This window comes from Oncorhynchus clarkii, chromosome 6 (genome assembly GCF_045791955.1).
Source record: "Oncorhynchus clarkii lewisi isolate Uvic-CL-2024 chromosome 6, UVic_Ocla_1.0, whole genome shotgun sequence".
Lineage (NCBI taxonomy): Eukaryota > Metazoa > Chordata > Actinopteri > Salmoniformes > Salmonidae > Oncorhynchus > Oncorhynchus clarkii.
Window position 1 is genome coordinate 10,906,289 of NC_092152.1, and position 19,954 is coordinate 10,926,242.

Consider the following 19,954-nt stretch of genomic DNA (forward strand, 5'->3'; position numbering starts at 1 on the left):
CGGCACCAGTATGTAACCATATACATGTAACGTAAGCTAACATGCAGCTTGTTACATTTTAACGAATACATTTGTGTAGCCAGAAACTTTGTATATATTTTATGTATTCCAGCACAACAGAAATGAATTGCAGTTTATAGTCAAACGTTTTTCATGATTATGGTATTCTGCCTTGGTTATTTCAATATTAGCTAATTTCATTAAGGTTTCAATCTGATCCATAATGGTAATTACATAATAAGAAATTCATTATATTGTTGTAACAGGATAAAATTATAAAATAAGATTATCGATTAAATAAACAATGATCTTTGCAGGCCAGCCGGTAAGGTTTGAAGCTGTGGTTAGAGGTGTATGCGATACGAATGTCCACTAGGTGACACTATAACAGAGCTGCTATTTCATCCACCCTCATATATGTCGTGTCCACAGGGGGGAAACACATACAAATACTCTTGCCTGGGGCTGGAGCTGAGGATGGAGCTGGGTGGTGTGTAGGGGCCGGGTGGTGAGTAATGGCTGGGGTTGGAGCTGGGTAGTGAGTAGGGGCTGGGTAGTGAGTAGAGGTTGGAGCTGGGTAGTGAGTAGGGGCTGAAGCTGGGTAGTGAGTATGGGCTGGAACTGGGTAGTGAGTAGAGGCTGGAACTGGGTAGTGAGTAGCGGCTGGGGATGGAGCTGGGTAGTGAGTAGAGGTTGGAGCTGGGTAGTGAGGAAGGGCTGTGGATGGAGCTGGGTAGTGAGTAGGGGCTGTGGATGGAGCTGGGTAGTGAGTAGGGGCTGGGGATGGAGCTGGATAGTGAGTAGGGGCTGGAGCTGGATAGTGAGTAGGGGCTGGAGCTGGATAGTGAGTAGGGGATGGAGCTGGATAGTGAGTAGGGGCTGGAGATGGAGCTAGATAGTGAGTAGGGGCTGGGGATGGAGCTGGATAGTGAGTAGGGGCTGGAGCTGGATAGTGAGTAGGGGCTGGAGCTGGATAGTGAGTAGGGGATGGAGCTGGATAGTGAGTAGGGGCTGGAGATGGAGCTAGATAGTGAGTAGGGGCTCGGGATGGAGCTGGATAGTGAGTAGGGGCTGGAGCTGGATAGTGAGTAGGGGCTGGAGCTGGATAGTGAGTAGGGGATGGAGCTAGGTAGTGAGTAGGGGCTGGGGATGGAGCTAGATAGTGAGTAGGGGCTGGGGATGGAGCTGGATAGTGAGTAGGGGCTGGAGCTGGATAGTGAGTAGGGGATGGAGCTGGATAGTGAGTAGGGGATGGGGATGGAGCTAGATAGTGAGTAGGGGCTGGGGATGGAGCTGGATAGTGAGTAGGGGCTGGAGCTGGATAGTGAGTAGGGGCTGGGGATGGAGCTGGATAGTGAGTAGGGGCTGGGGATGGAGCTGGATAGTGAGTAGGGGCTGGAGCTGGATAGTGAGTAGGGGATGGATAGTGAGTAGGGGCTGGGGATGGAGCTAGATAGTGAGTAGGGTCTGGAGCTGGATAGTGAGTATGGGATGGAGCTGGATAGTGAGTAGGGGCTGGGGATGGAGCTGGATAGTGAGTAGGGGCTGGGGATGGAGCTGGATAGTGAGTAGGGGCTGGAGCTGGATAGTGAGTATGGGATGGAGCTGGATAGTGAGTAGGGGCTGGGGATGGAGCTGGATAGTGAGTAGGGGCTGGGGATGGAGCTGGATAGTGAGTAGGGGCTGGAGCTGGATAGTGAGTAGGGGCTGGAGCTGGGGCTGGGGATGGAGGTGGATAGTGAGTAGGGGCTGGGGATGGAGCTGGATAGTGAGTAGGGGCTGGGGATGGAGCTGGATAGTGAGTAGGGGCTGGGGATGGAGCTGGATAGTGAGTAGGGGCTGGGGATGGAGCTGGAGAGTGAGTAGGGGCTGGAGCTGGATAGTGAGTAGGGGCTGGAGCTGGGGCTGGGGATGGAGGTGGATAGTGAGTAGGGGCTGGGGATGGAGCTGGATAGTGAGTAGGGGCTGGGGATGGAGCTGGATAGTGAGTAGGGGCTGGAGCTGGATAGTGAGTAGGGGCTGGAGCTGGGGCTGGGGATGGAGGTGGATAGTGAGTAGGGGCTAGGGATGGAGCTGGATAGGGAGTAGGGGCTGGAGCTGGATAGTGAGTAGGGGCTGGAGCTGGGGCTGGGGATGGAGGTGGATAGTGAGTAGGGGCTGGGGATGGAGCTGGATAGTGAGTAGGGGCTGGAGCTGGATAGTGAGTAGGGGCTGGAGCTGGGGCTGGGGATGGAGGTGGATAGTGAGTAGGGGCTGGGGATGGAGCTGGATAGTGAGTAGGGGCTGGAGCTGGATAGTGAGTAGGGGCTGGGGCTGGGGCTGGGGATGGAGGTGGATAGTGAGTAGGGGCTGAGGATGGAGCTGGATAGTGAGTAGGGGCTGGAGCTGGATAGTGAGTAGGGGCTGGAGCTGGGGCTGGGGATGGAGGTGGATAGTGAGTAGGGGCTGGGGATGGAGGTGGATAGTGAGTAGGGGCTGGGGATGGAGCTGGATAGTGAGTAGGGGCTGGGGATGGAGCTGGATAGTGAGTAGGGGCTGGGGATGGAGCTGGATAGTGAGTAGGGGCTGGAGCTGGATAGTGAGTAGGGGCTGGAGCTGGGGCTGGGGTTCTCATGATATCCATTTGACAACTACAAGTGTGAACCACTCTTTTTAATATCATCAACGCTACTCACAAAAAAACTGCCCAGTTTGTGTGAAAGTAGCCGACTAGATGCATTACAGCACAGCACATCTAGACTATAGCTCTAAGGACCAAACTAATAACCATTCATCAACTTCCTTCTAGTAACTTGTTGGGAAAACAACATTGGCATTGAGTTGAAATGAGGTGGTTTGAGCTGGCTGAACCTAAACACGTACTCATCTTACAGTACGCGACTCCTTGCTATATGGAAGAAAAAAAAAGGGAATTAATTCATGCTAAATTTAGAACATATTCCAGCGTCACTTTTTTTGGAATGAGTGATGTCACTATGGAACAAACATGATCTTAAAACACACATTTATTTACGTTAACTTTCTTGTATACCTTTCAGTGTATAATACTTGCATTATGTGCCCCTGCTCACCTGTATTCAACTCATTTGCTCTTCAAACTCTTAGACCTTAATGGGTTGAAATGCTACCAATCCACCAACAATAGGAGAGAAAAAAACAATTTATGCATTGCTTTGCCACATACATTCATCACACTATTTAAACCAGGTTATAGGTTATATGTTATACTGTACAGATGCAAATAAATACTAACCTGCTGTGATGGGTATGCAATGCTGTTTAAAATGCATTTACCCCTACAGCATAACGTTTACTGGATGCGTTATAGTGTACAGTCCTGGCTTGTGTCAGCACTGCAGCTCCCATCTGCCGTCCGCCACCCTGTCTCCTCTCCCCATCACTATGGAGACCCAATAACTTACACTACTGCCACGAAGACAATGGGCACACTGACATGGAGTCTGATCAGGGCCTTGACCCCACACAGCGGGAAGCCAAACCATGGCTCCTGGTCAAGTTTTCCTGCAGTCTCGGCTCGCCCATGAACTTTTCACACACCCAGTCTTTCACTCTCTCTCTCTCTCTCTCTCTCTCTCTCTCTCTCTCTCTCTGTCTCTCTCTCTCTCTCTCTCTCTCTCTCTCTCTCTCTCTCTCTCTCTCTCTCTCTCTCTCTCTCTCTCTCTCTCTCTCTCTCTCTCTCTCTCTCTCTCTCTCTCTCTCTCTCTCTCTCTCTCTGTGTGTTTACAATTTTTACTCAGTAACAGGACTCTTGTCTGGCTCTTAAAAAGAGATGAATGCCCCATTGCTACCTGTCACCTCAAACTATACATGGGAAGCACAACAACCAGTTTACTTACGTGAGCTGGCAGCCGCTGTGTGCTAACAGGTATGAATACTTTATGTATGCCCTTGGATTTACCTTTGACCTCCTAGTTGCCGACGCTTTTCAGTAGAGACGAACAGAGGTGTGGGCCAGACATTAAGACTAATCAGGGGAGTCAGAATATGGGTGGTTGATGAAAATGAATATGAATGTTTGGATTAGTGACTGGGTACATGATAAGACCCCATCTATAGATGATGTACACATGGAGATGGGGTATCCCGTTGAGAGAGCACTTTTCAAGCTTGTCCCGATATCCCAGTGGACTTGTCACTGTGTCTGTCTCTATCCGGTTGCCATGACATCCAACTTGGCCGAGACCCGACGGCGTCAGGGAGCACCTTATCTCTATGGCAACACGTCTGGTATTTGACCCCCCCTTCTGAAAATACATATCATCTCCTTCAACCTCCTTACTTGATATGGGGGAGGGGGGGGTGGCTCGAGAGTTGACACAGTGATGATGATATTCATGATTGGAGTGATCATAATACTGATTATGGTAATGAGATGTGTCAGCATTTAATTTATAACTATAAATGTGAAGTAAACATACCTCTGTACTGGCTGAGAAACAATCCCTGTTAGAATTTTGATAAAATACTGTATTTTCTATTTAGAGTCATCATGTCAACATTTGAATGCTTGTATGCTATGTGCAATTCACAGGAGGCTGCTGAGGGGAGAATGGCTCATAATAATGTGTGGAATGGAGCAAATGGGATTGTATCAAACACATGGAAATCATGTCTCTGTTGTATTTGATATCAGTCCACCTATTCCACTCCAGTCACTACCAGGAGCCCATTCTCCCCAATTAAGGTGCCACCAACCTCCTGTGGTTCAATTAATAATTGACTTGAAAGTGCCTCTAAACAAGTGTTTTATCAAGACAAAGTCAGTAGGATATGCATGAGCAGTATTAGAGGAGGGAAACCCCACCTATCAACAAGGACTGTGACTGTCTTGTGAATTTCACTCCATCTCTCCATAGCCAGTAGATGTGGGAAAGGGAGGTGGGCTTTCCGTCTCCCTCAGTGGCATGCTAGGGTTGAACCCTGGCGAGTCCAGGTCCGGTGTGGCGCTGCCTGGAGACTTGAATTAAAATGGTAGGGTGGAAGTGCATGGAGTGGATCGGGTACTGGGGTACTACTGGGACACTACTGGGGTACTACTGGGACACTACTGGGGTACTACTGGGACACTACTGGGGTACTATTGGGGCACTACTGGGGCACTACTGGGGTACTACTGGGGTACTACTGGGACACTACTGGGGTACTACTGGGGCACTACTGGGGTACTACTGGGGTACTACTGGGGTACTACTGGGGTACTACTGGGACACTACTGGGGTACTACTGGGGTACTACTGGGACACTACTGGGGTACTACTGGGGTACTACTGGGGCACTACTGGGGTACTACTGGGGCACTACTGGGGTACTACTGGAGTATTACTGGGACACTACTGGGGTACTACTGGGGCACTACTGGGGTACTACTGGCGTACTACTGGGGTACTACTGGGGCACTACTGGGCTACTGGCGTACTACTGGGGTACTACTGGGGCAGTGCTGGGGTACAACTGGGCCACTGGGGCACTACTGGGGTACTACTGGGCCAAACAGTGGGGTAGGAGAGCATGGAGTGGAGGAGGCACTGGGGTACTACTGGGCCACTGGGGTACTACCGGGGTACTACTGGGGCACTACTGGGGCACTACTGGGCCACTGGCGTACTCCTGGGGTACTACTGGGGCAGTACTGGGGTACAGCTGGGCCACTGGGGCACTATTGGGGCACTACTGGGCCAAACAGTTGGGTTGGAGAGCATGGAGTGGAGGGGGCACTGGGGTACTACTGGGCCACTGGGGTACTACTGGGGTACTACTGGGGCACTACTGGGCCACTGGCGTACTCCTGGGGTACTACTGGGGCAGTACTGGGGTACAGCTGGGCCACTGGGGCACTATTGGGGCACTACTGGTCCAAACAGTTGGGTTGGAGAGCATGGAGTGGAGGGGTACTGGGGTACTACTGGGGCACTACTGGGGTACTACTGGGGCACTACTGGGGACCTACTGGGCCTCTGGGGTACTACTAGGCCAATGGGGTACTGGGGAACTATTGGGGCACTACTGGGGTACTGGGGCACTACTGGTCCAAACAGTTGGGTTGGAGAGCATGGAGTGGAGGGGCACTGGGGTACTACTGGGGCACTACTGGGGTACTACTGGGGCACTACTGGGGACCTACTGGGCCTCTGGGGTACTACTAGGCCACTGGGGTACTGGGGAACTATTGGGGCACTACTGGGGTACTGGGGTACTACTGGGCCACTGGGGTACTACTGGGCCACTGGGGTACTACTGGGGTACTACTGGGGTACTGGGGTACTACTGGGCCACTGGGGTACTACTGGGCCACTGGGGTACTACTGGGGTACTACTGGGCCACTGGGGAACTATTGGGGCACTACTGGGGTACTACTGGGCCACTGGGGTACTACTGGGCCACTGGGGTACTACTGGGGTACTACTGGGCCACTGGGGTACTACTGGGATACTACTGGGCCACTGGGGTACTACTGGGGTATTACTGGGGCACTGGGTACTACTGGGCCACTGGGGTACTACTGGGGCACTGGGGTACTACTGGGGCACTGGGGTACTACTGGGGTATTACTGGGGCACTGGGGTACTACTGGGGTACTATTGGGGCACTGGGGTACTACTGGGGTATTACTGGGGCACTGGGTACTACTGGGCCACTGGGGTACTACTGGGGCATTGGGGTACTACTGGGGTACTACTGGGCCACTGGGGTACTACTGGGGCACTGGGGTACTACTGGGGTACTACTGGGGCACTGGGGTACTACTGGGCCACTAGTGCAGCCAGCGAGAGGAGATGAAACCAACCCATCTCCAGGGTAAAGGCAGTGTGGGAAGAGAATGTGACGCTCCTCACCGTGTCTCCTGTTGGTTGTCACCACTGTTACTAATACACAATGGGAATACCCAGGGGGGAGAGGGGGGTGGAGTGGAGGTGGGTGTGTCTAATGGGGAGGGGGGGGGGGGGGGGGGGGGGGGGGGGGGGGGGGGGGGGGGGGGGCTGACAGCGTCGTTGCGTCGTCACACTGACAGCGTCGTTGCGTTTTGGTACACCAGAAGTACATTCATTTCCATTGGAACGCTGCGTTTAAATTGCAGCAGTTGATGTGCATTGAATTTAATGTTTGCATGAAATTGTACAATAGATGGTAGATGCATGCGTTGATTATAGTTGCGTAGTTATGCAAAATTGTATGCAATGACGCTGTCGTTGTGACCAAGGCGTTAGGCTTATTACCAAACTAACTATAGTAATCATAACAAACATAGATATGCAGGCACTTATCTAGTAGATATTCAATGTGTGCTGGTACACCCTATACTGTATATAGCCTAGCTACTGTTGTTTTTTTGTTGCTCCTTAATTATTTGTTACTTTTCTTCTTTTTATTTATTTTTTATTTTTTACTTCAGTTTAATTTGAGTAAATACTTTCTTAACAATTTTTTCTTAAAACTGCATTGTTGGTTAAGAGCTTGTAAGTCAGCATTTCACTGTAAGGTCTACTACACCTGTTGTATTCAGCATTTCACTGTAAGGTCTACTACACCTGTTGTATTCAGCATTTCACTGTAAGGTCTACCTACACCTGTTGTATTCAGCATTTCACTGTAAGGTCTACTACACCTGTTGTATTCAGCATTTCACTTTAAGGTCTACTACACCTGTTGTATTCAGCATTTCTCTGTAAGGTCTACTACACCTGTTGTATTCAGCATTTCACTGTAAGGTCTACTACACCTGTTGTATTCGGCGCATGTGACAAATACTGCAAAATGCACAGTGAAAACTTCTGCGATTGTTTATTAGTGCTTTAGTGTAATTTTGCTTTAGTGTCTGTGATTGTTCAATCGTCTGTGATTGGGTATGGTCTGTGATTGGGTATTGTCTGTGATAGGGTATTGTCTGTGATAGGGTATGGTCTGTGATTGGGTATGGTCTGTGATTGGGTATGGTCTATGATTGTTCACTTGTCTGTGATTGGGTATGGTCTGTGATAGGGTATGGTCTGTGATTGGGTATGGTCTATGATTGTTCAATTGTCTGTGATTGGGTATGGTCTGTGATAGGGTATGGTCTGTGATTGGGTATGGTCTGTGATAGGGTATGGTCTGTGATTGTTCAATTGTCTGTGATTGGGTACGGTCTTGAATGGACTGGTCTGTGATTGGGAATGGACTTGAATGTACTGCCAGGAGATATCATGCTCTTTTCCCCATCCTGTCACTATTATAACCATCACACATATCTCAGAACCAACCTGTCACTATTATAACCACCACACATATCTCAGAACTAACCTGTCACTATTATAACCACCACACATATCTCAGAACTAACCTGTCACTATTATAACCACCACACATATCTCAGAACTAACCTGTCACTATTATAACCACCACACATATCTCAGAACTAACCTGTCACTATTATAACCACCACACATATCTCAGAACTAACCTGTCACTATTATAACCACCACACATATCTCAGAACTAACTTCAAATCCAATTGTATTTGTCACATGCGCCGAATACAACAGGTGTAGACCTCACAGTGAAATGCTTACTTACAAGCCCTTAACCAACAATGCTTAAGAAGCTTTAATAAAAATAAAAATAAAATAAGTGTTTAGTAAAAAATGGATAAGTAAAAAATAGAAAAGAAGAGTAACAAATAATTAAACAGCAGCAGTAAAATAACAAGTGAGGCTATATACAGGGGGTACCGGTACAGAGTCAATGTGGAGGCTATATACCGGGGGTACCGGTACAGAGTCAATGTGGACGCTATATACAGGACGTACCGGTACAGAGTCAATGTGGAGGCTATATACAGGGGGTACCGGTACAGAGTCAATGTGGAGGCTATATACAGGGGGTACCGGTACAGAGTCAATGTTGAGGCTATATACAGGGGGGTACCAGTACAGACTCAATGTGGAGGCTATATACAGGGGGTACCGGTACAGAGTCATTGTGGAGGCTATATACAGGGGGATACCGGTACAGAGTCAATGTGGAGGCTATATACCGGGGGTACCGGTACAGAGTCAATGTGGACGCTATATACAGGACGTACCGGTACAGAGTCAATGTGGAGGCTATATACAGGGGGTACCGGTACAGAGTCATTGTGGAGGCTATATACAGGGGGGTACCGGTACAGAGTCAATGTGGAGGCTATATACAGGGGGTACCGGTACAGAGTCAATGTGGAGGCTATATACAGGGGGTACCGGTACAGAGTCAATGTTGAGGCTATATACAGGGGGTACCGGTACAGAGTCAATGTGGAGGCTATATACAGGGGGTACCGGTACAGAGTCAATGTTGAGGCTATATACAGGGGGTACCGGTACAGAGTCAATGTTGAGGCTATATACAGGGGGGTACCGGTACAGAGTCAATGTGGAGGCTATATACAGGGGGTACCGGTACAGAGTCAATGTCGAGGCTATATACAGGGGGTACCGGTACAGAGTCAATGTGCGGGGGCACCTGTGTGGAGGTAATTGAGGTAATATGTATATGTAGGTAGAGTTAAAGTGACTCTGCATAGATAATAACATGTTAAAGAGGGGTCTGGGTAGCCATTTGATTAGCTGTTCAAGAGTCTTATGGCTTGGGGGTAGAAGCCTTTTGGACCTAGACTTGGCACTCTGGTACCGTTTGCCATGCGGTAGTAGAAAGAACAGTCTATGACTGGGGTGGCTGTGTCTTTGACAATTTTTAGGGCCTTCCTCTGACACCGCCTGGTGCAGAGGTCCTGGATGGCAGGCAGCTTTGCCCCAGTGATGTACTGGGCCGTACACACTACCCTCTGAAGTGTCTTGCGGTCCGAGGCCGAGCAATTGCCGTACCAGGCAGTGATGCAACCGGTCAGGATGCTCTCGATGTTGCAGCTGTAGAACCTTTTGAGAATCTCAGGACCCATGCCAAATCTTTTTAGTTTGCTGAGGGGGAATAAGCTTTGTCGTGCCCTGTTCATGACTGTCTTGGTGTGTTTGGACCAATCTAGTTTGTTGTTGATGTGGACACCAAGGAATTTGAAGCTCTCAACTTGCTCCACTACAGCCCCGTCAATGAGAATGGGGACGTGCTCGGTGCTCCTTTTCCTGTAGTCCACAATTATCTCCTTAGTCTTGGTTAAGTTGAGGGATAGGTTGTTATTCTGGCACCACCCGGCCAGGTCTCTGACCTCCTCCCTATAGGCTGTCTCGTTGTTGTCGGTGATCAGGCCTACCACTGTTGTGTCGTCAGCAAACTTAATGATGGTGTTGGAGTCGTGCCTGGCCATGCAGTCGTGGGTGAACAGGGAGTACAGGAGGGGACTGAGCACGCACCCCTGGGGAGCTCCAGTGTTGAGGATCAGCGTGGCAGATGTGTTCCTACCTACCCTCACCACCTGGGGGCGGCCTGTCAGGAAGTCCAGGATCCAGTTGCAGAGGGAGGTGTTTAGTCCCAGGATCCTTAGCTTGGTGATGAGCTTTGAGGGTACTATGGTGTTGAACGCTGAGCTGTAGTTAATGAACAGCATTCTCACATAGGTGTTCCTATTGTCCAGGTGGGAAAGGGCTGTGTGGAGTGCAATAGAGATTGCATCATCTGTGGATCTGTTTGGGCGGTATGCAAATTGAAGTGGGTCTAGGGTTCTGGGATAATGGTGTTGATGTGAGCCATTACCAGCCTTTCAAAGCACTTCATGGCTACGGATGTGAGTGCTACGGGTCTGTAGTCATTTAGGCAGGTTGCCTTTGTGTTCTTGGGCACAGAACTATGGGGACTATGATAGTCTGCTTGAAGCATGTTGGTATTATAGACTCAATCAGGGACATGTTGATAATGTCAGTGAAGACACCTGCCAGTTTGTCAGCACATGCCAAGGAACACACGTCCTGGTAATCCATCTGGCCCCGCAGCCTTGTGTATGTTGACCTGTTTAAAGGTCTTACTCACGTCGGCTACGGAGAGAGTGATCACACAGTCGTCCGGAACAGCTGATAATCTCATGCATTCCTCAGTGTTGCTTGCCTCAAAGCGAGCATAGAAGTGATTTAGCTCGTCTGGTAGTCTCGTGTCACTGGGCAGCTCGCGGCTGTGCTTCCCTTTGTAGTCTGTAATAGTTTGCAAGCCTTGCCACATCCGACGAGCGTCGGAGCCGGTGTTGTATGATTCAATCTTAGCCCTGTATTGACGCTTCGCCTGTTTGATGGTTCGTCGCAGGGCATAGCGTAATTTCTTGTAAGCTTCCGGGTTAGAGTTCCGCACCTTGAAAGCGGCAGCTCTACCCTTTAGCTCAGTGCGAATGTTGCCTGTAATCCATGGCTTCTGGTTGGGGTATGTACGTACAGTCACTGTAGGGATGACGTCCTCAATGCACTTATTTACAAAGCCAGTGAGTGATGTGGTGTATTCCTCAATGTCATCGGAAGAATCTCGGAACATGTTCCAGTCTGTGACAGCAAAGCAGTCCTGTAGTTTAGCATCTGCTTCATCTGACCATTTTTTTATAGACCGAGTCACTGGTGTTTCCTGCTTTCATTTTTGCTTGTCACTGGTCATATTCACTGGTCATAATCTTGATGTGATTTGCCTGACTGAAACATGGCTTAAGCCTGATGAATTTACTGTGCTAAATGAGACCTCTCCTCCTGGTTACACTAGTGACCATATCCCTTGTGCATCCTGCAAAGGCGGAGGTGTTGCTAACATTTACGATAGCAAATTTCAATTTACCGAAAAAATGCATTTTTGTCTTTTGAACTTCTCATCATAAAATCTATGCAGCCTACTCAATCACTTTTTATAGCTACTGTTTACAGGCCTCCTGGGCCATATACAGCGTTCCTCACTGAGTTCCCTGAACTCCTATCAGGCCTTGTAGTCATAGCAGATAATATTCACATTTTTGTGATTTTAATATTCACATGGAAAAGTCCACAGACCCACTCCAAAAGGCTTTCTGAGCCATCATCGACTCAATGGGATTTGTCCAACATGTCTCTGGACCTACTCACTGCCACAGTCATACCCTGGACCTAGTTTTGTCTTGTGGAATAAATATTGTGTTTAATGTTTTTCCTCATAATCCTGGACTATCGGACCACCATTTTATTACGTTTGCAATCACAACAAATAATCTGCTCAGACCCTAACTAATGATCATCAAAAGCCATGCTATAACTTCTCGGACAACCCAAGATTCCTAGATGCCCTTCCAGACTCCCTCCACCTACCCAAGGATGACAGAGTACAAAAATCGGTTAACCACCTAACTGAGGAACTAAATTTAACCTTGAGTAATACCCTAGATGCAGTCGCACAAAATTTGTCGTAAGAAACTAGCTCCCTGGTATACAGAAAATACCCCAGCCCTGAAGCAAGCTTTGAGAAAATTGGAACGGAAATGGCGCTACACCAAACTGGAAGTCTTCTGATTAGCTTGGAAAGACAGTACCGTGCAGCATCATCCTATTTTTCCAACTTAATTGGGGAGAATAAGAAAAATCTCAAATTTATTTTTGATATTGTCGCAAAGCTAACTAAAAAGCAGCATTCTCCAAGAGACGATGGCTTTCACTTCAGCAGTGATAAATTCATGAACTTCTTTAACAAAAAGATCATGATCATTAGAAAGCAAATTACGGACTCCTCTTTAATTCTGGGTATTTCTCCAAAGATCAGTTGTTCTGAGTCTGGTTTGAAGATATCCCTCTAGTGGTGTGGGGGCTGTGCTTTGGCAAAGTGGGTGGGGTTATATCCTGCCTGTTTGTCCCTGTATGTGGGTATCGTTGGACAGAGTCACAGTGTCTCCTGACCCCTCCTGTCTCAGCCTCCAGTATTTATGCTGCAGTAGTTTATGTGTTGGGGGGCTAGGGCCAGTCTGTTATATCTGGAGTATTTCTCCTTTCTTATCCGGTGTCCTTTGTGAATTTAAGTATGCTCCCTCTAACTCTCACTCTCTCACTCTCTTTCTCTCGGAGGACATGAGCCCTAGGACCATGCCTCAGGACTACCTGGCCTGATGACTCCTTGCTGACCCCAGTCCACCTGGTCGTGTTGCTGCTCCAGTTTCAACTGCCTGCGGCTATGGAACCCTGACCTGTTCACCGGACGTGCTACCTTGTCCCGGACCTGCTGTTTTAGACTCTCCTCTCTACTGCAAATGCTGTCTCTAACTCTTAACGATCGGCTATGAAAAGCCAACTGACATTTACTCCTGAGGTGCTGACCTGTTGCACCCTCTATAACCACTGTGATTATTATTATTTGACCCCGCTGGTCATCTATGAACATTTGAACATCTAGGCCATGTTCTGTTATAATCTCCACCCGGCACAGCCAGAAGAGGACTGGCCACCCCTCATAGCCTGGTTCCTCTCTAGGTTTCTTACCTAGGTTCCTGCCTTTCTAGGGAGTTGTTCCTAGCCACCGTGCTTCTACATCTGCATTGCTTGCTGTTTGGGGTTTTAGGCTGGGTTTCGGTATAACACTTTGTGACATCAGCTGATGTAAAAAGGGCTTAAAAAATACATTTGATTGATAGACAGGAGAGGAGAGGGGGAAGTGGACAGACAGACAGACAGACAGACAGACAGACAGACAGACAGACAGACAGACAGACAGAGGAGAGAGCGGGGAAATGGACAGAGAGAATTAAAAACTCGTTAGTGGTGTCTCTTGCCTTCTTTGCTTTATGGATTGCAGAGATTGTGAGATGGCTGAAATGGGAAAATGAAGATGGGAGCAACCCCCTACCGGCAAGGGCTGGTGGGCTTGTGTCTGCTTTAGGACAAACCAGCAGGGAGGCCTGGTGACAGCAGCAGAAGAGATGTGAGAGAGGGGGGCTGACGCCACGGGGGTCGATGTCTGACATGACCCCCTCAGCATGGCCCCAGCAGGCCACTGGGAGGCTATAGCCCAAGCCAGTTGCCATGGAGCACTCTCCCCCCTGTCCCAGTGTATGTCTGTGTCTGTCTGTCTCACCAAACTGCTTGAATGTGAATATGATTGAATACTAAGGGGTCCCACTGTGCATGTGCACACATCACAAAGGTTTGCTTCATGTTTCTCGTACATAAACCACAGTCTGTCACAACATTGTATTATTTTCCATGACTAGATGCAACCGATTGATCGTTCGTGATGCCCGTTAGGCTGCGTTTACACAGGCAGCTCAATTCTGATCTTTTTGTCCAATTATTGGCAAAAGAGCTGATCTGATTGGTCAAAAGAGTTGGGCTGCCTGTGTAAACCATTGTCTTAGATCAGATTCCATCTGTTCTGATCTGCTTGATAACTCCTAAACATTAATGGTACAGATCAAAGTAGTTTGGCAACACATTATTTTGCTGTCATAACATTCTATAAAACTATTAACAACCCAATTCTACATCTAGCTAAGGAATTTCGAAGTTGAACAGGCAGCCTAGCGGTTAAAGCGTAAGGCCAATAACTGAAAGGTTTCTGGTTCGAATATCTGGCCCGCCTATGTGAAAATCTGTTGCTGTGCCCTTGAGCAAGGTACTTAACCCTCATTTGCTCTATGTACTACTATGGCTGACCCTGTAAAACATGCACAAATAGTCCAAATTGGTGAAGTGAAATGAAAAAAATGACTTGTTTCAAAAAATTATAAAACAATTTAAAACGGAAAAGTGGTGTGTGCATATGTATTCACCCCTTTGCTATGAAGCCCCTAAATAAGATCTGGTGCAACCAATTACCTTCAGAAGTCATATAATTAGTTAAATAAAGTCCACCTGTGGACAATATAAGTGTCACATGATCTGTCACATGATCTCAGTATATATACACCTGTTCTGAAAGGCCCCAGAGTCTGCAACACCATTAAGCAAGGGGTACCACCAAGCTCTCCAAACAGGTCAGGGAAAACGTTGTGGAGAAGTACAGATCAGGGTTGGGTTCTAAAAAATATCCAAAACTTTGAACATCCCACGGAGCACCATTAAATAAATCCCTTATTAAAAAATGGAAAGAATATGGCACCACAACAAACCTACCAAGAGAGGGCCGCCCACCAAGACTCACGGATCAGGCAAGGAGGGCATTAATCAGAGGCAACAAAGAGACCAAAGAAAACCCTGAAAGAGCTGCAAAGCTCCACAGCGGAGATTGGAGTATCTGTCCATAGGACCACTTTAAGCCGTACACTCCAAAGAGCTGGGCTTTACGGAAGGGTGGCCAGATAAAAGCCATTGCTTAAAGAATAAAATAAGCAAACGTGTTTGTTTAGCAAAATGCACATGGGAGACTCCCTAAACAGATGGAAGAAGGTACTCTGGTCAGATGAGACAAAAATTGAGATGTTTGGCCATCAAGGAAAATGCTATGTCTGGTGCAAACCTAACACCTCTCATCACCCCAAGAACGCCATCCATGGCAGCATCATGCTGTGGGGATGTTTTTCATCGGCAGGGACTGGGAAACTGGTCAGAATTGAAGGAATGATAGATGGCGCTAAATACAGGTAAATTATTGAGGGAAACCTGTCTTCCAGAGATTTGAGACTGGGACAGAGGTTCACCTGTTCTTTCGTCTTATTTCTTGTTTGTTTCACAATAAAACATATTTTCCATATTCAAAGTGGCAGGCATGTTGTGTAAATCAATCAAATTTCAATAAAATGTATTTAAAAAGCCCTTCTTACATCAGCTGATGTCACAAAGTGCTGTACAGAAACTCAGCCTAAAACCCCAAGCAGCAAGCAATGCAGATGTAGAAGCACAGTGGCTAGGAACAACTCCCTAGAAAGACCAGAACCTAGGAAGAAACCTAGAGAGGAACCAGGCTATGAGGGGTGGACACTCCTCTTCTGGCTGTGCCGGGTGGAGATTATAACAGAACATGGCCAAGATGTTCAAATGTTCATAAATGACCAGCATGGTCCAATAATAATAATAATCACAGTGGTTGTAGAGGGTGCAACAGGTCAGCACCTCAGGAGTAAATGTCAGTTGGCTTTTCGATCATTCAGAGTATCTCTACCACTCCTGCTGTCTCTGGAGAGTTGAAAACAGCAGGTCTGGGACAGGTAGTACGTCCGGTGAACAGGTCAGGGTTCCATAGCCGCAGGCAGAACAGTTGAAACTGGAGCAGCAGCACAACCAGGTGGACTGGGGACAGCAAGAAGTCATCAGGCCAGGTAGTCCTGAGGCATGGTCCTATGGCTCAGGTCCTCCGAGAGAGAGAGAGAGAGAAAGAAAGAAAGAAGAGAAAGAAGAGAAAGAAAGAGAGAAAAAGAGAGAGAGAATTAGAGAGAGCATACTTAAATTCACACATGACACCAGATAAGACAGGAGAAATACTCCAGATATAACAGACTGATCCTAGCCACCCGACACATAAACTATTGCAGCATAAATACTGGAGGCTGAGACAGGAGGGGTCGGGAGACACTGTGGCCCCGTCCGACGATACCCCCGGACAGGCCAAACAGGCAGGATATAACCCCACCCACTTTGCCAAAGCACATCCCCCACACCACTAGAGGGATATCTTCAACCACCAACCTACCATCCTGAGACAAGGCCGAGTATAGCCCACGAAGATCTCCGCCACGGCACAACCCAAGGGGGGGCGCCAACCCAGACAGGAAGACCCTGTCAGTGACTCAACCCACTCAAGTGATGCATTCCTCCTAGGGACGACATGGAAGAGCACCAGTAAGCCAGTGACTCAGCCCCTGTAATAGGGTTTGAGGCAGAGAATCCCAGTGGAGAGGGGGGAACCGGCCAGGCAGAGACAGCAAGGGCGGTTCGTTGCTCCAGTGCCTTTCCGTTCACCTTCACACTCCTAGGCCAGACTAAACTCAATCATAGGACCTACTGAAGAGATGAGTCTTCAATAAAGACTTAAAGATTGAGACCGAGTGTGCGTCTCTCACATGGATAGGCAGACCATTCCATAAAAATTGAGCTCTATAGGAGAAAGCCCTGCCTTCATCTGTTTGCTTTGAAATTCTAGCGACAACAAGGAGGCCTGCTTCTTGTGACTGTATAGTGTAGGTATGTACGGTAGGACCAAATCAGAGAGATAGGTAGGAGCAAGCCCATGTACTGCTTTGTAGGTTAGCAGTAAAACCTTGAAATCAGCCCTAGCCTTAACAGGAAGCCAGTGTAGAGAGGCTAGCACTGGAGGAATTTGATCCAATTGTTTGGTTCTAGTCAAGATTCTAGCAGCCGTGTTTAGCACTAACTGAAGTTTATTTCTTGCTTTTACCGGGTAGCCGGAAAGTAGTGCATTGCAGTAGTCTAACTTAGAAGTGACAAAAGCATGGATTACTTTTTCTGCATCATTTTTGGACAGAATTTGATTTTTGCAATGTTGCGTAGATGGAAAAAAGCTGTCCTTGAAACAGTCTTGATATGTTCGTCAAAAGAGAGATCATGATCCAGAGTACCGCCGAGGTCCTTCACAGTTTTATTTGAGACGACTGTACAACCATCAAGATTAATTGTCAGATCCAACAGAAGATATCTTTGTTTCTTGGGACCTAGAACTAGCATCTCTGTTTTGTCTGAGTTTTAAAGTAGAAAAATGATACACCCCCCCCCCCCCCAAAATTGTTATTTCAGGTTGTAAGGCAACAAAAAAGGAAAAATGCCAAGGGGGGTGAATACTTTTGCAAGCCACTGTATGTGACAATAAAACGTCCTTATTTGTATTTATTTTTGGGGGGCCACATTGTCTACAGAAAAAAAATACCTGAGTCATGTGAAGTTCCTCTACTTACATTGAAGGACTGCACTGCTCTTTGGAGTATGTGGATGTGACTGCTCCTTGATATTGTTCTTGTTTCTGGGTGTGATTGTGTCATGCCAGTAGATCACATTGAAGAAGCAGCACAGACACATTCCCTCTCTGTTCCACCCCCCCCCCCCCCGAAAAAAAAATGCTTGACAGACATGACAGCTTTTGTGTAATCAAAACTCACACAGTCACCCAATCCAAATTGTGTATCTCCTCTTCACCTTCTCCCTCGTTCTCTGTTTCCACCACGCCTGCTTCTGCTTCTCTCTCCCTTCTCCTCTGTCTCAGGTTAGGAATGTGATCTTGGGGAGCATTTATTCTTCTTCTCCTGCTTGTCCAGCAGACTCTCCCCTCTGCACCCCTCTCCTTTCTCATTCTGTCTGTAGTTCCCTGCCACCCTCCCTCCCTGCCTTCCACCCTCCATCCATCCCTCTCTCCTTCCCTATTCACTGGTCTCACTCCTGATAAGTCGCCACAAAGCCCCCACTGTGTCACTGGCCTGTTCCCTGCTCCTCATGGAGCAGCCGAGCGTGAGGCCAAAAAGAAGACTCACTTATCTCTACGCACCTCCCCCACCTCATCCTCCTCATCCTCCTCGTCTTCCTCCTCGTCCTCCTCGTCCTTCTCCATCTGCTCCTCCTCCTCCTGCTCCTCCTCCCCCTTGTCCTCCTCCTCCTGCTCCTCCTCATCGTCCTCCTCCTCGTCCTTCCGCCTCCTCCTCCGCCTCCTCCTCCTCCCCCTACCTAACCCTCCACTCAGAGAACCTTTCCTGCACAATGGCCTCCTGCTTTTAATGCCAGACAAAGACACCCCCGATCTGAAAGTTAGTCTGCCATTTGCTCTAACACCCCCCCCCCCCCCCCCCCACGCTACCTATGCTACACCCCCCCAACCCTCCACCCCAATTCCACGCCCCCAGTCCGTCCAGCGCCACCCAAAAGCCCCCAGCAGCATGCATGAAAGAGACTATAATGGTCCTTGTTAGCCACTTCAGCGGCTGCACCCATCCTCCTTATCTCCCCATCAGTGTACTCAAAGATGGCTGCTGGGGGAATGTCAGGGAGCCCAGGCAAAGGTCATGTTTTTATTCGCCCAATCGGCTGCAGTCTGATAAGACAATTTGTCAGGAGAAATCAGAGAGGGCTGTGGCAGTTCACTGGTAGGATGCAGGTAACCTGAGGGGACTGAGGTTACAGGGTGAGTTGAGATCATGTGAGGCTGCAGCTCTCTAGCTTTGACTCCATGGGGGAGCTATGATGTGTTTATGTGTACTGAAGAAGAAGAAGGAGAAGAAGAAGAAGAAGAATTCACCCATATGAGACAGAGCTATGTGTTTTCTGTTGGCCTTTATTTTATGAATCCAAGGATTTTTTTCTATATCACTAAAAGTTGACAAATTGCTACATTTGAAGATTTCGTTGTACATGGGTCTGGGTCTGTTGACAGAGGAGGAAACAGAAACTCACTTCCATGGACATGTTTCCTCCAGTCCCCACACCTATCCTAATCAGTATTCTCCCCCACCTCTGGGCTACTCACATCAGCCCTAATCAAATCCCAGTAGTCCCAGCATAGTGTCACCCAGGACCAGAGACTCTATTCAGACCTGCCCGTCTCGGCTCCTAATCAACGGGTTATTGCTCAAGATCAAATTTGCAGTGGAGAGGTAAATCTTTAGCGATGTGATTTCAGTGGCCCTAACCCAATAGGTTTACGAAAGCCTTACTTTTATTCTCAATGTTTCATCTTACAACAAGGTGATGGCATTTTCATTTTCATTCTTGTATTTCTCTTGATCTATTTACCAACCTTTTTTGTGGTGTTTATGAACTGAGACACATGTAGGTATTGGTCATTGAAATTGGGTTTATTTCTGTCCTAGGAATTCTAAGGGCTGCGGTTGGGGTTCAGATTTGATAAGGGGACTAATCAATATAGTTTTCTTGTGGTTTCCGTGCTGATTGAGTAATATGTGTGGTCTATTTTGTCATGATGTGGTGGTCCCTGATGGAAAAAAAAACGACATTTATGGATGTCAGTGCGGTCATTGCGTTTTTTTATTAATGGTCAATGGTACAGTATTCTTGGGTTGGCTGTAGGCTGCAACATCTCAACCCTAGATCACACTTAGAGGAAACAACAGCATCACAAGTATAGTACTGGGAGGCTCCAGAAATAGAA

General features: G+C 47.9%; 1 protein-coding gene across 1 annotated transcript; it reads right to left on the bottom strand.

Moving 5' to 3' along the window:
• Positions 1-401: 401 nt before the first annotated feature.
• Positions 402-18,403, bottom strand: LOC139412294 (uncharacterized). Its single transcript, XM_071159140.1, has 3 exons — positions 18,327-18,403; positions 9,819-9,903; positions 402-2,630 (listed from the first exon to the last, which is right to left on the bottom strand). The coding sequence occupies exons 1-3, from the start codon at positions 18,401-18,403 to the stop codon at positions 402-404; spliced, it is 2,391 nt and encodes a 796-aa protein (XP_071015241.1).
• Between the last annotated feature and the right edge of the window lie 1,551 nt (positions 18,404-19,954).